At 42.8% G+C, this 13065-nt stretch overlaps 2 protein-coding genes across 3 annotated transcripts; both read left to right on the top strand.

Moving 5' to 3' along the window:
• The first annotated feature begins 157 nt into the window (after positions 1–157).
• inf2 (inverted formin 2) lies at positions 158–6022 on the top strand. The gene is made up of 5 exons (XM_028566097.1): positions 158–368; positions 3387–3788; positions 4687–4802; positions 5038–5197; positions 5985–6022. The coding sequence occupies exons 2-5, from the start codon at positions 3392–3394 to the stop codon at positions 6020–6022; spliced, it is 711 nt and encodes a 236-aa protein (XP_028421898.1). The 5' UTR covers positions 158–368; positions 3387–3391.
• On the top strand, positions 5820–12687 carry LOC114546927 (inverted formin-2). Of its 2 annotated transcripts, none has more exons than XM_028566096.1 (17): positions 5820–6018; positions 6233–6399; positions 6539–6671; positions 6928–7521; positions 7973–8118; positions 8226–8287; positions 8382–8484; positions 8605–8690; positions 8829–8929; positions 9033–9103; positions 9191–9298; positions 9391–9461; positions 9578–9698; positions 9803–9967; positions 10086–10188; positions 10315–10467; positions 10771–12687. In XM_028566096.1, exons 2-17 carry the CDS (start codon positions 6310–6312, stop codon positions 11736–11738), a joined length of 3075 nt encoding a protein of 1024 aa, XP_028421897.1. In that variant the 5' UTR covers positions 5820–6018; positions 6233–6309; the 3' UTR covers positions 11739–12687. The 2 variants fall into 2 exon arrangements, with proteins under 2 accessions (XP_028421897.1, XP_028421896.1); XM_028566095.1 differs by having other exon boundaries at positions 6258–6399; positions 10771–12686.
• Positions 12688–13065: the final 378 nt, after the last annotated feature.

Raw genomic sequence — 13065 nt, 5'->3', positions numbered from 1 at the left:
TTTGTGTACTCCATTCATAATAGCTTTGTGTTCATTTGTGTTGTGTTTAGGCCTACTTGATAACTGAATCCTTTCGGCATACCGCAAAGGCTACCTTTTATTCTGAAAGTTCTGACCGGATGTCTTAGCTCAGTAATGTTGCTGTCTTGACCACACGGTCAGCTCTCAAGTGAGTAAGAGGGCCGTATCGATTGGAACTATCCGCATACCATACAGGGTCTGAGGTGCTACACTGTGCCTAAATCTGAAGGGGTCCAAGTTCCATTTGTTGGCAGAATAAAAGGGATGACTGCAAAGCGCTCCTCCATCTGAAACACACCAGAAGACGCGGTTCTTCACGTGTCTTCATATTTATGGGATAAAATCAGGTAAGGTGTCATAGGTGATCAATAACGATGCAACAGGACATTAAGATGTGACATGTCTAGTAGAGAAAGTACTTAATCATAAGCGTTATCATTTTGTTTTTCTGTTGTCTTTTACTCGCCACAGTGTGAGGTGACTATAGTCCGGTAGCGTATAGGCTATAGGCTCTACGTCCCGTTATGCCATGCCCCCTGGTAACGTTATGTGGGGAAAATCGCAGTGCAAAGTAATCATATTGCATTCATAATGTCGCTAGTTCAGATCCGATTTATTAATCATAATGGACCAATGCATAACGACAACACAGTAACACAGTCTTATGGATCCATCCTGGAGGTGGTAATAGACTGTTCCCTCAAACCTCCTTGCCTCGGACAGAATAAAGAGGAAGACGGCGGTGAGGGAAAAAAAACAAAACCTGTGTTGCCAAAATCCACTTGAATTGAGGATTCCAGTTTTAAGTCTGTGTGTTGGAACATATGGGCTGTCACTGTCAATGTTTTGTTAATATGCATATGTTATATCACTCTGACAATTGCTGAAGGAATCCGCAGACAGTCTGGGAATAGAGAAAACTACAACTAAAAATGACTGCAACTGCTAAATGTGCTTGTAGACTTTGGCATGTCGGTCACTCCATTAAATAGCAGAGTAGAAGAGAAGGAGGTTAGGATATCAGTTAAATGTTACCAGATGTTCTATGTTGTTTTAATCGCTCTGCAAATACTAAAACTTTATGGCATCTCCAAGCATCATATGTTTTGTGTACCATGAAATCCACTGTAAAAAACATAATTGAATAATACCCAACCCATCCTTTATCTCTTAACTATATCTGGTATTTCAGTGGAAGAAAACAACATGAGAAGATCAACAGTAAAAATGCTATTTAACTTATTCCCTTTACCTGTTTATTAGTGCTGACTTGCATAGAGTAAGATAACATTAATTATGCAAGCTTTGCATATGTCTCAGATGAAATAAATCAGTGGAGATGTTTCTGCATTTTCACAAGTGGCGATGCTGTACAGGAACAGTGGGCTGCTGCGTGGGCGGTTTAACCAGAGGACAGATGAGTAGGTTTGTCCTGTTTGCAGTGAATCAGCCTGCTATTAGTGGTAAATGTGGGTAGATCTGGCAGACAAGATGGAAATGAAAGTTGCTAATATTTGAGGAGTGCACGAAATAATGGGCACATTTTTTTTTTTCCATTACAGTTGAACTTTGAAGCTGCTTGGCATTTAACCCACTTGGACAAAATATCTTGGGATAAAATGAAACTTCAATTTCAAAAGAGGAACATGAACTGTCACACCCACATGTTTATCTCATGCCAAGTTTCCTGTCCTGGGAAAGTCCTTTCCTTCCTTATGAAAAGTTCCTGTATGAAGTGTCTAAACTGGAGAGTCCGGTGTATGCACACTATTTTCTCACAATGTCTTAGTCATACGTATGGCTTTGCAGGGCATGAACCAATTCTTCCTCAGTAGCTTCACAATTGTCCACTAGATTAAATTAAATGTCCACTAATTAAAATGTCCCTACATTACAAATGTCAACTTGCAACTTTTGTTCCTTACTCACACTGAACATGGAGGCCAATGTACTCCTGAAGAAAGTGTTTAACTGGTTTGCCTCTTATTAGCCTGAAAGGGGGGTGGGGGGTGGAGGGGCAAGGATCATTCTATCCATTTTGTGGCTGACACAGCTCTTTGAAGAGTAGCCTATTTGAGAAGGCCTATTGTAAAACCCCATTGTCTGTCTGCTTGCTGCTACGGAAACACACTCACACTGGCAGCAGGGCTAAAATGCCGCAGTCAGAGCTGACAAATGCTTTGCCAGATTATGTGAGAAAAGAAAAAGCCTAATTTTACCTTGAGTCTGTCGAGCGAATAGTAAAACAATTTGTCAGATTTTTCACCGTCATTACTTCTGCGAATTACCTTTTGAAAAGAGAGACATCCAAAATTGGATTTTTACTGTGTTTAGTTTACTGAGCTCCTAAAGCACGAGAACCAAAATGAAGCAGAAAAAAGCAAGATTTCTGAGCAGGGCCTTACATTGTCTATTGATGGTAAAATAGAGGACTTGTAAAAGCTATAATTCCTTCCAGGCTGGCACTGTGAACAAAGCATTGTGCTTGTTCATGCTCATCACTCAATGCCTCATCTGTATATCTTACGTTGCCAAGTGTGAAATCAACAACAGGAGACAGAAAGAACCACTCACGCTTGTTCTTTTATGCTGAACCACCTAATATCACAACTCCAGCACAGAGAGAAAATATTTTTAGACTTCTGGAGAAGAATTCCCCCTTTCTTTGGACTGAACCCTTATCCTGTTTATTAGAGTGGGGACATGTTTATACTAGTAACATGCATAGCAGTGGATAGTTTTTAGAAGCTTGGTGGTTAAACAGCTTGGTAAAAGAGGGGACTGTGCTCTGAAGTTATGCCAGAAAAGGGCACTTGTGGAATCAACGTGTGTAATCATGTCAATGTCAGATATGTTGGTACGATGTCTGTGAAATGGTTCTCCTGCACAGTTGCTTCTGTGTATTCGTTTTTCACAAGTGTGCATTGTGCATGTTTTCCAGTGTTTATATCCCAGTAATGAGTTTAAAAATACAATGGATTTATATGGCAAATTGCAATATGCACTGTCCAGACAACATTGAACCCAGCTTTGCAGAGAGCTGACAACGAGTCTCTTCCCTTTCAAGCAGGATTAAACTGGAATGTTTGGCAGAGCTGGTGGTGACTGGATGACTGACATATCTTTTACTCTTCCACAAAAGTGCAGAGCTATCATTTCCTATTCTGCTTTCCTTTCTGATAATGAATATAATGAATAATGGCCTGCTTGTCTGGATAGCAACGAAAACACTGTATACTGGGCAAAATCATTGGATATCGTTGCAAACAGACACCATCTGCAGTCCAAACAAGCAGAATTTTCTTTCTGAGAAATACACACCAACACTGAAAAAACTGAACATGATTCCCATCTCTCCTCCACAGCCATCATGTCGGGGAAGTCAGATGGGAAGAAGAAGTGGGCGGCAGTCAGGGGACGCCTGGGCTCCTCGCAGGACTCAGATACACAGCCAGAGGCCAACCTAGAGAGTGCTGATCCAGAGCTGTGTATCAGACTGCTCCAAGTTCCCACCGTGGTCAACTACTCCGGGCTAAGGCGTCGCCTGGAGGGCAGCGACCAGACATGGATGGTCCAGTTCCTGGAGCTGAGTGGGTTGGATCTCCTCCTGGAGGCCCTGGACCGGCTCTCGGGCCGGGGATGCTCTCGCATTGCCGACGCCCTTCTGCAACTCACCTGTGTCAGCTGCGTCCGGGCAGTCATGAACTCCTCTGCAGGGATCCACTTCATTATAGACAATGAAGGATACATTCGGAAGCTATCCCAAGGTTGGCCACCCTTCATTTTTGTGAAGAATCATCCATGTGCTGCACTCATTTCCCCATGTAGTGTTTCGGATGATTATGTCTCAGAGTAGTCTCACACATGAAAAGAGTGGCACAGGTGCTTCAGAAAATACTTTTAAGTATAATAAACAATTTGATCTAGATATTTAACTTAGCCTGTTCTTTCAAAAGAAAGCCATGTTTAAGGAACAGTATTTTGTTCAATTAACTCACATAAGAGTCTTTGACTCACTGTGCCGAGCTGAATTTTCCAGTTCCAGCTTTATGTACGGAGGTGAATCATTAGGGGTTGCTTCCCAGTTGTGAATATTGGATTTCCCCACCTCTGACACAGACACACACACACACACAAAACACAAAAAAACACATTATATTTATATTATACAGTACAACGCAATATCTTCAGAGGGCAAAGTTCAAGTTAAGTGGCTGAAATAAAGCATCCTGCTTGGGTCTACACACAAAGGGGAAATAATAGAGATAGGGGGTTTTGCTTTAAAGGGATACGCCACAGTGTTTTGAAATAGGGCTTATCACAGTCTCCCCTAGCTGTAGATAGGTGGGCCAACGCATTTTTTGTGCATGCATCGTTTTAGTCCACTGCAACACCGGCAGCGCCGCCGCTAGTTAGCTTAGCGTAGTGAATGGAATCCTATGTTGCCGGTTAGCATGTTGTGAGTAAAAGTGAGCCAACAAAAGACAAAAAAAACACCTAATTACTTGCACTGAGACAAAAAATGCTTTGGCCCACCTATCTACAGCCAGGGGAGACCGTGATAAGCCCGATTTCAACAAAAGGTGATGTATTCCTTTAAGAGAAACTGATGGAAAATATGAGCGCTCGACCTGTACTGATGTGTGTGATCATGATTTTCCGCAGCTTTGGACACTTCCAACACCATGGTGAAAATGCAGGTGTTTGAGCTACTTGCTGCCCTCAGCGTGTTCTCTACAGACGGTCATCGCCTGGCACTGGATGCCCTGGACCACTACAAGGCAAGTAGATGAAAATGTAGAATTCATACTTCTAACTATTTGTAACTATTTTTTTTTGAAAAGTTAAGTTGTTGTGGTATTTATCTCCCATGATACTACATCATCACTCTGAATGATACATACCATAACATTGCCCCCTAGTGGTGGGTTGCATACACAGGCATCATAACCCTGTGAAATCACAACATTCCTCAGTGAAGATGATGACTCAAACCGACTTTCATTTCCCCTTCAGGGCGTGAAGACGCAGCAGTATCGCTTCAGTGTGATCATGAACGAGCTGCAGGCCACAGATAACGTCCCTTACATGGTCACACTCCTCAGTGTCATCAACGCCCTCATCTTCGGGACAGATGACCTCCGGCAGAGAGATAAGATGAGAAAGCAGTTTATCGGTTGGTTCCCCATTCAGCTGCTACTTAACAATGAATCAGGAGTCTAGAGTCCCATCATAAATAAGGTCACACTGTGGTTTCCCTGAAAGTAAATGCAGATGGGAAAGCGGGCCATCAGCAGGAGCTCTATTACAAATATCTCTGTCACTGGGTCGGTCTAAAAATAGGTCTAATGGCCTCATTCTCACTTTGACCAAAAGCCTGAGAACTAAGCAAACCTTAAGTGTATACATTGTGTATTCATGCATTTTGCACCATAACTAGTGACTATCAAAAGTTTCAGAAGAAAAATGTCATCACTCTTACATTAATTAAATCACACTGACCTAATGAGATTTTGATGAAAGTTGGCCATTTGAATAAAAGTCACTATCCATCCTTTTTATTTATAGTGGATTGTTCTTTCTTATGGCCTGTGGAGTCTGTCCCAGCCCTGGACAAAAACAGGATTAACTTTGGACTGAAGCTTTTCCTATGAGGCATCAGTGATAAGCACTGAGCTACAAAGCTGCCTGTCGATCACCACAGTCAAGATAGTTTGACAAATATGTCATATTTGCAGCTATATAAACCATCATAAATTAAATAAAATTGCCACCCACCACATTGGACCAATCAGCCATTTGTTTGGCCACGCCTCTTGTGTGATTGCTCACCTGTGACTTCCTGCCACTTCCTTCAAAAACTAACATATGCCACTGTGGAGAGATGTGTGACACATTTGGGAGCTAAAACTACAGATTCTTAAACAAAACAAAACCAACTGTGTTTTATTGTTGTCTTGCAGCGCTCCAGTTACTTGATATTCTGCCAAAGTTAAGGTGAGCCTTCTGTTGTTCACATTTCATTTTGTCAGTTTCTTAAGTCTCTAAAGCAGATTTTATGCAACAAGTGAAGTTCAAGTTTGGGGTCATTTTAAAGTGCATAATCATGGATGATGCTATTTGTGTCCAATAATGACAGTAATTGGAGCCCTTGTCATTGCTTTTTAAGAACTGAAAATGGCATTTAAATGCAATGAAATGTCCCCACCAGTGACGTTTACGTGTGTGGTGTGCAGGGAGCAGGAGGATGAAGACTTGATCATTCAATGTGAAACTTTTGAAGAGACGATGGCTGAAGATGAGGAGGAGCTCCTGCGGGTCTATGGGGGCATTGACATGAGCGATCACCTGGAGGTTTTCACTACGCTCTTTAACAAGGTGAGCCCGGACTGTCTGACTGGCTTTATTATCATGAATCAATGTCTGGTTACAGTGAAGAAAGTACCTCCTTATTGTCTTTCTGATTTCAATCAAGTTTTTACAACATGACAAGCCCTCTTTATTTGTGCATGTGCAGGTGAGCAGCTCTCCAGCGTCCCTCCAGCTGCTGTCCATCGTGCAGACGTTGTTGGTGCTGGGGCCCGGCCGTTCGGATATCTGGCTGGCTCTAGAGGCCATCACTAACCGAGCCATACTGATGGCCCAGGACTGTGAGTCAGCACTGAAGCAGCAATACATTTGCTTTAGGTCAACTCTCTGGAGAGGCTAATGGCTAGCTAATGGCTTCCTCAGTGATTCATGTGTGAAGTGGAGTGCTTATCCAGGAAAAAACGACCACAGCCATGAAATGGCGACAGCTGTTGACAGGGTGGCTGAAAGCTTTTATTTTAGTGAGAGAAGTATTTTCAAATGGTGTTCATTCATTTGTGTATATGTGTTGTTGCTTTTTTTGGATTTGTGCTCCAGCTCAGATGGAGTCCTGTGAGAAGATCATGCAGCGGCTGATGTTTTCCAAAGACAAGAGCTGTGACGGTCATCATGAGGTGGACGGGCAGCTCGTGAAAGTAGATAAGGCCGTGCAGACTGACCTGGAACATCAGGAGAAGGAGAAAAGCATAACATCCTCTCTGAAGCCAATTTGTGCCTCTCCTCTACCTCCCCCTCCACCCCCCCCACCACCACCACCTCCTCTACCCCCTATGACAGGTCCCCCGCACCAACCTTTTAACCAGTGCCCACCTCCTCCTCCTCCTCCACCGCTACCTGGAGGGTTTGGTGGACCCCCTCCACCTCCTCCCTTGCCTGGAATGCCACCACCACCACCACCGTTGCCTGGCGGTCCAGGCATGCCGCCACCACCACCACCCCTACCAGGAATGGGTGGCGGACCACCACTACCACCTCCCTTACCTGGCATGCCACCTCCACCTCCCCCTCCCCCAGACATGATAGTGGCTCAGAGTAGCCAGGCCTTGGGATGCGCTGCACCCACAAAGGCAAACCGATGCCCCACCCTGAGGATGAAAAAGCTCAACTGGCAGAAACTCCGCACTGTTACTGGTGAGTGGATAAAACATTCTTGGGAAGGCTGAAATTATTTCAACCACAATTTGTCATTTACATGACAAAGGCAGCAGCCCTGGCTGAATCTAATTTCAAGAGTGTCAAGCCGACTTTGAATATGCTAAATCACTTCTTTGCCTGCATCCGTCAAGATATTATTAACCCCTTCAGGCCATTTTGTAGGTTTTTAAATGGAACATTATAGGAAATGTGAGTGAGGACATTGGCAGAAGGCATCTGTGTAGAGAATAGTTGATGGGGATGGAACATTGATATGAACAGAACAATTATTACAAATTTGGGTGCTATTTAATGTGGGTGTTGGCAGAGGATTCCCCTGACTTTTGAGAGAGGGAACATCACTGTGAAATGAATTTTAGCCATGATAGGATGTTGATACAAAATGGAGCGACATGAGTTCATAACAAGTTCCTCTTTTCCTGCGCAGATGGTCACTCCATGTGGTCATCAGTTCAGAAAGCGCCTCATCCTCGGGAGCCAGACTACGGCAGTATCGAGCAGCTGTTCTGTCTCCCGGTGACTGAGCACAAGGACAAGGGGGCAGCTGCTCCTGTCAAGAAGGAGCCTAAAGAGGTGTGCTTGGTCAACACTCGACGCTGCTCCTCAGAGCTGTAGCACTCAGAACAAACGCACCTGATTATCAAAGCTGAATAATCAATATGCCTCTCTTTGTCCTATAGATTACATTCATTGATCCAAAGAAAAACTTGAATTTGAACATATTCCTAAAGCAGTTCAGATGGTAAGATGTTGCACATTATTTAGATTTTTTTTTTTTTTTTTTAATATAGTTTGTTCCATTTTCCAGCTCAATATTTTTCATTTTCTCTGTCCAGCTCAAATGAGGACTTTGTAGCCATGATTCAGAATGGGGATCGTAGTAGGTTTGACGTAGAGGTGCTAAAACAGCTTCTTAAGCTCCTACCAGAGAAGCATGAGGTTTGTACTCTTTAACAATTCTCCATCTTTACCTAGAGACTTGTTTGCACTTATATCTGCTATCAGGGGCCCACTTTAAAATGGCAAATGTCTGAGTTACTGTCTTGTGCTTTCACTTAGATTGAAAATTTGAAATCTTTCCAAGGAGAAAAAGACAAGTTGGCAAATGTTGACCGCTTCTACACCTCCCTTATCACTGTGCCATGGTAACTTTTTTTAAATTGTTTTTATTTGTATTTTTATTTTTTTGCACAAATCGACAATGTTTTTTTGACATTTTAATTATGTGCGTGCTTGCTATTCTCATACTTGGCTACTATTTACTTTCTGGCTCGTTTCCCCAGTTATGAGTTGAGGATTGAGTGCATGTTGCTCTGTGAGGAGACTTCATCAGTGGTGGATATGCTCAAACCTAAAGTCAAGCTGGTGGAGGAGGCTTGCCAGTGTAAGTAAACCCTAGGCCTTCAGCTGTATTCACATGCATGCAGTCTTCATTCTTTCTCAACTTGTATATAATCAAATTTAACACCATGTAACAAATCTCTCAGCTCTCAGAAAGAGCACGCTCGTGCCCAGTTTCTGCAAGCTCATCCTTGACGTTGGGAATTTTCTCAATTATGTAAGAACCTTTTCGATCTTATGTATATTTTACTTTAAGCTGACATTTAGACAGAGCTTGTATTTTTAATCATTGGTCTACTTCCAGGGAAGTCACACAGGAAATGCAGAGGGGTTCAAGCTCAGCTCTCTGCTCAAGCTTACAGAGACCAAGGCCAACAAGAGCCGCATTACGCTGCTTCATCACATCCTGGAGGTACACAAAGTGGCTCACAGCTGCCATAACTATTTGTTCTCCCTCTCTTCTGAACCCGTTTAATTACCCACTGCATGGCTTGTTTTGCAAAGGAAGCAGAGGCCAACCACCCGGAGCTGTTGACCCTGCCAGATGATGTAGAGATCTGTGAAAAAGCAGCGGGGTATAGAAACCTTTTTCATTTCTAATTTGGCTCACATTCTTACTTTTTTTTTAAATTTAAAATTAGTTCCTAGTGGATTTCTTTTATAAGAAGATGTTTTACACCTTGTCCTCCAGAGTTAATCTGGACTCTGCTCAGTCCGAGGCCAGTGCCTTACTAAAACGACTGAATGAGACGGCCAAGAAGGTTTCCAACTCTGTCGAAGAGATGAAGGAGCAATATGCGAAAGTTCTTGAGGTAAGATGATAATCTCTGCTTTGCTTACAAATGGAGCCAAAATGTGATAACTCGATAGTGTTTTGGAAGCTGGATCGAAATCCCCCCATTTTTCTCTGCGGCAGGAAAGTCTGGAGGCATGTCAAGCTTTAAGTGACCGGTTCACTGCACTTGAGAAGAAGAAGAGTGAGCTGGCTGTCTACCTATGTGAAGATGCCAATCAGCTGTCGCTTGAGGAACTTTTCGGAACCATCCGGTCTTTCAGAGGACTATTCCTCAAGGCGCTGAAGGTGTGTGTGGTGGGGTCGGAACTTTTCGGAACCATCAGGTCTTTCAGAGGACTATTCCTCAAGGCACTGTGTGTGTGTTACTTTTTTGTTTGTGTCATCCTTACTTTCACGGTAACAGGAAAACAAAACCAGGAGAGAGCAGGCAGCTAAGGCTGAGAAGAGGAAGAAGCAGCTGGCAGAGGAGGAGTCCAAGAGACAGAAAGGAGAGAATGGAAAAATCAGTAAGTTGTGAACAGTCCTCCTTTCTTTCACAGAGTACTTGACATTCCTAACCAAAACAATCATTGGAATAGCATGTGTTTTAAGCCCTCTTTTGTTTTTTTTCTTTTTTACCTCTTTGTTAACAGTCAAGAAAGGCTTCGTGCCACAAAATGACGGCTGCATCATCGACCACCTCCTGGCGGATATCAGGAAAGGTTTCAGCCTAAGAAAGACCAGGCCAAGGTGCGATTTGGCAAGCCTCCCTTCTAGTGAAATGCGTAGGGATACCTGCCCATCTGGTAAGGACAAGAGACTGTGGCCTCCAGCCGCAGTTCCTCGCTCCGCTCCTGAGCCACTTAACTGCGAGCCACAACACAGCCTTGCTGCTTTATCTATTTTATTTGTGCTCAACCCCTACTGCCACCTTGCTAAGCTAGCTCCATCGCTTAGTTGCTTTGTCGAGCTATATTAGCATTTGTTTGCATGCTGAGCATTTTTCTTTTCATGCAGCTTTGCTCGCTATTAAAAAAAAAATAAAATAAAAGAAATCACCCCATTTCAAAGCTAAAACTGGTCTCAATACTACCTACTCTCCCCCTCAGGATCAAGTGTGACGCCTGTAGACGAAAAAGCCGTAGAAATAGCCGCCATATCCGCATCCAGCAAACGTCAGACAGAGGGTTACAAGGCCAGCATAAGCGAAATGAACGGCTTCATCAGCCCGTCAGAAGACACTCCGCCAGCACCGCAGAGTGGGATGCAAGACAGACCAGCTGTACCCCCCGAGGCACTCCCAGGAGAGCCAGCCATGACAACGCAGACACCCCTGGAAAGACCTGCGTCGCTGCAGGTGGAGCAACGCTCACAGAAACCTACAGTATCGCCCAGAGATTCAACACAACCTCAGCTTATAGCGGAACACCAACCATGTCTCCCCACAAAAGGCTGTTCATTGGACTCAACTGAAACCAGCGTCCTCAGCCCATCTTCCCTCTCTGATTCTGACCTGCTAGAGGCTGCGTTAGATGGCACTTCCAGCCTGGTGTCTGAGAAGCTGATGGCTGAGGAGCCAGCGGACATTAGCGTTAATGTTCCGATAAAGGAAAGTCCTTTACCTGATACAGACAAAGTGACACAGAGTAGTGCAGACAGCATAATGGCAGATGGGAAAGGTGAAACTACTAATAAAATAAACCGCTTAGCGGAGACTGTAGGACAAGAGGAGGGTCGAGAAGAGCGGAAATGCATTATTGTAAAAACGTCTGGGACTTCACTCGCACTCGGTGAGGGCATCGAAGGGTACGACGTCCCAGATGGACTGCCATCAGAAGATCTGCCATCAGTGTCTGGAGCAGTGCCTCCATCGCCCGAACCAAAGAAAAAGCAGAGCTTCTATAAACGAAACAAAAAGAAGAGTAATCAAGGTAACCAATCCATTAACTTAAATAAAGATCACGTTTGGAATGCTAGTCTCTTGATGTTTCTTAAAGGGAAATCCTTATTTGTTTTGTTTTTACTGCATTTAACATTTTATATTTTATGTATGGTCTATTTTTGTGTGTATTCCTAAGCATTTTTGCATGACAAAACGCATTTTATTAAAGCGTATGGATGCAATGTGCAGAACTTGATTTGCAGATTTAATATGGATTTGAAGCTATGGACAGTTTGTTTGAATGCTCTGTTTTCCATTCTGACTCTCTGAAACACAAGGTAACAGTGGGAAAGGACACACTAAACATAAAAACGGCTGTGTTTTGCAGTGAGGTAGGTTAAATCGATGGGATGGAAAACTGTAAGCAGAAACATCATCCTAATGAACTCAATCACCATCGCAGCTTTGTCCCAAATAACACATCATTTGTTGGTCTAACTGGAATCTGGATTTTTCATTTGTATCTGTTGTCCAGCTTTTAATACTTGCGCTCTCTTTAACACTTTTCCAATTCAGTTATTATCAGGCCCAAATCTTAACCCCATTTGACCAAATGCACATGTGTCTTGCGGTCAGTTAAACCTGGGGAAAACTAACCTTGAAAGTACCATTATTTACAGCAAATAATCCTCTTGAATAAGTGGTTAAGTAATCTCACACAGTTTGTGATCTGAAGCAGCCTTGCAGTTTGTGGAGTCATTGTGAAGTGAGTTATTTCATGAAAAGCCGCCACTTTTTGTGTCTCTTCTTCCATATTTTCTTGTCCATTCCCCAAATCTGCAACTGGGACTGTTCAACCTACTAACAGTCTTGTGTGCTTCCTGTAAACTGTGCTTTGTTAATCTGACTTTGATGAAAGACGCTATATGTGATGCATTAAAGATGTTTTTCACCACTAAAAGAAAATCTTTTAAAATCTTAAATCCGATGTCGTCATGTTTGTAAGCCAAACAATCCTGTATAAATGTCTCTGCCCAAACGCCTTTGAGCCAATCATTTTATCCTGATGTAAATATAAAAAATACTTTAAAAGGTATTAAAGTATTTTATTTGGATATATTTTGATTCCATAAATTCATTTTCGTCTTTGTTTCCATAGGTGACTCCAGAAAAAGGATATCAAGAGGAAAAAGAAAATGTTAATTTTTACGCAGGAGTTGTGAACTGGAAGGACTACAGTAAAATGAATTGTGTGAGACTACATGAGCATTGATTCCTTCAAAGGGATGCAGAAGTCTTAAGTCCAAGAAGGGTGAACGCATCTAAGGCTTGGATGTCAACATGTCGCTTTATGTAAAGGAATGAGTTGTAGTTTTTTTGTGTACATGAGTGGTTTGGATTCAAAACTATTCAAAAAAAAGTTTAATATTTCTTATGTTTTGTACAATTGTTGTAATATACAGTGAATGTTTCTGCTATATGCTCTATTTACCTGTAAAAAAGACGCTATGCTGTTGGTGCA

The sequence above is a fragment of the Perca flavescens genome, chromosome 20, assembly GCF_004354835.1.
Source record: "Perca flavescens isolate YP-PL-M2 chromosome 20, PFLA_1.0, whole genome shotgun sequence".
NCBI classification, from domain to species: domain Eukaryota; kingdom Metazoa; phylum Chordata; class Actinopteri; order Perciformes; family Percidae; genus Perca; species Perca flavescens.
This window is presented reverse-complemented; position numbering and strand designations above follow the sequence as displayed.

Coding starts and splice junctions, on each gene's coding strand:
- inf2 (XM_028566097.1), top strand. CDS start 3,392: ATGTCGGGGAAGTCAGATGGGAAGAAGAAGTGGGCGGCAGTCAGGGGA. Junction 4,803..5,037: donor ATGCCCTGGACCACTACAAG/GCAAGTAGATGA, acceptor TTTCCCCTTCAG/GGCGTGAAGACGCAGCAGTA. Junction 5,198..5,984: donor GATGAGAAAGCAGTTTATCG/GTTGGTTCCCCA, acceptor GTTGTCTTGCAG/CGCTCCAGTTACTTGATATT.
- LOC114546927 (XM_028566096.1), top strand. CDS start 6,310: ATGGCTGAAGATGAGGAGGAGCTCCTGCGGGTCTATGGGGGCATTGAC. Junction 9,104..9,190: donor TTGGGAATTTTCTCAATTAT/GTAAGAACCTTT, acceptor GTCTACTTCCAG/GGAAGTCACACAGGAAATGC. Junction 9,699..9,802: donor AATATGCGAAAGTTCTTGAG/GTAAGATGATAA, acceptor TCTCTGCGGCAG/GAAAGTCTGGAGGCATGTCA.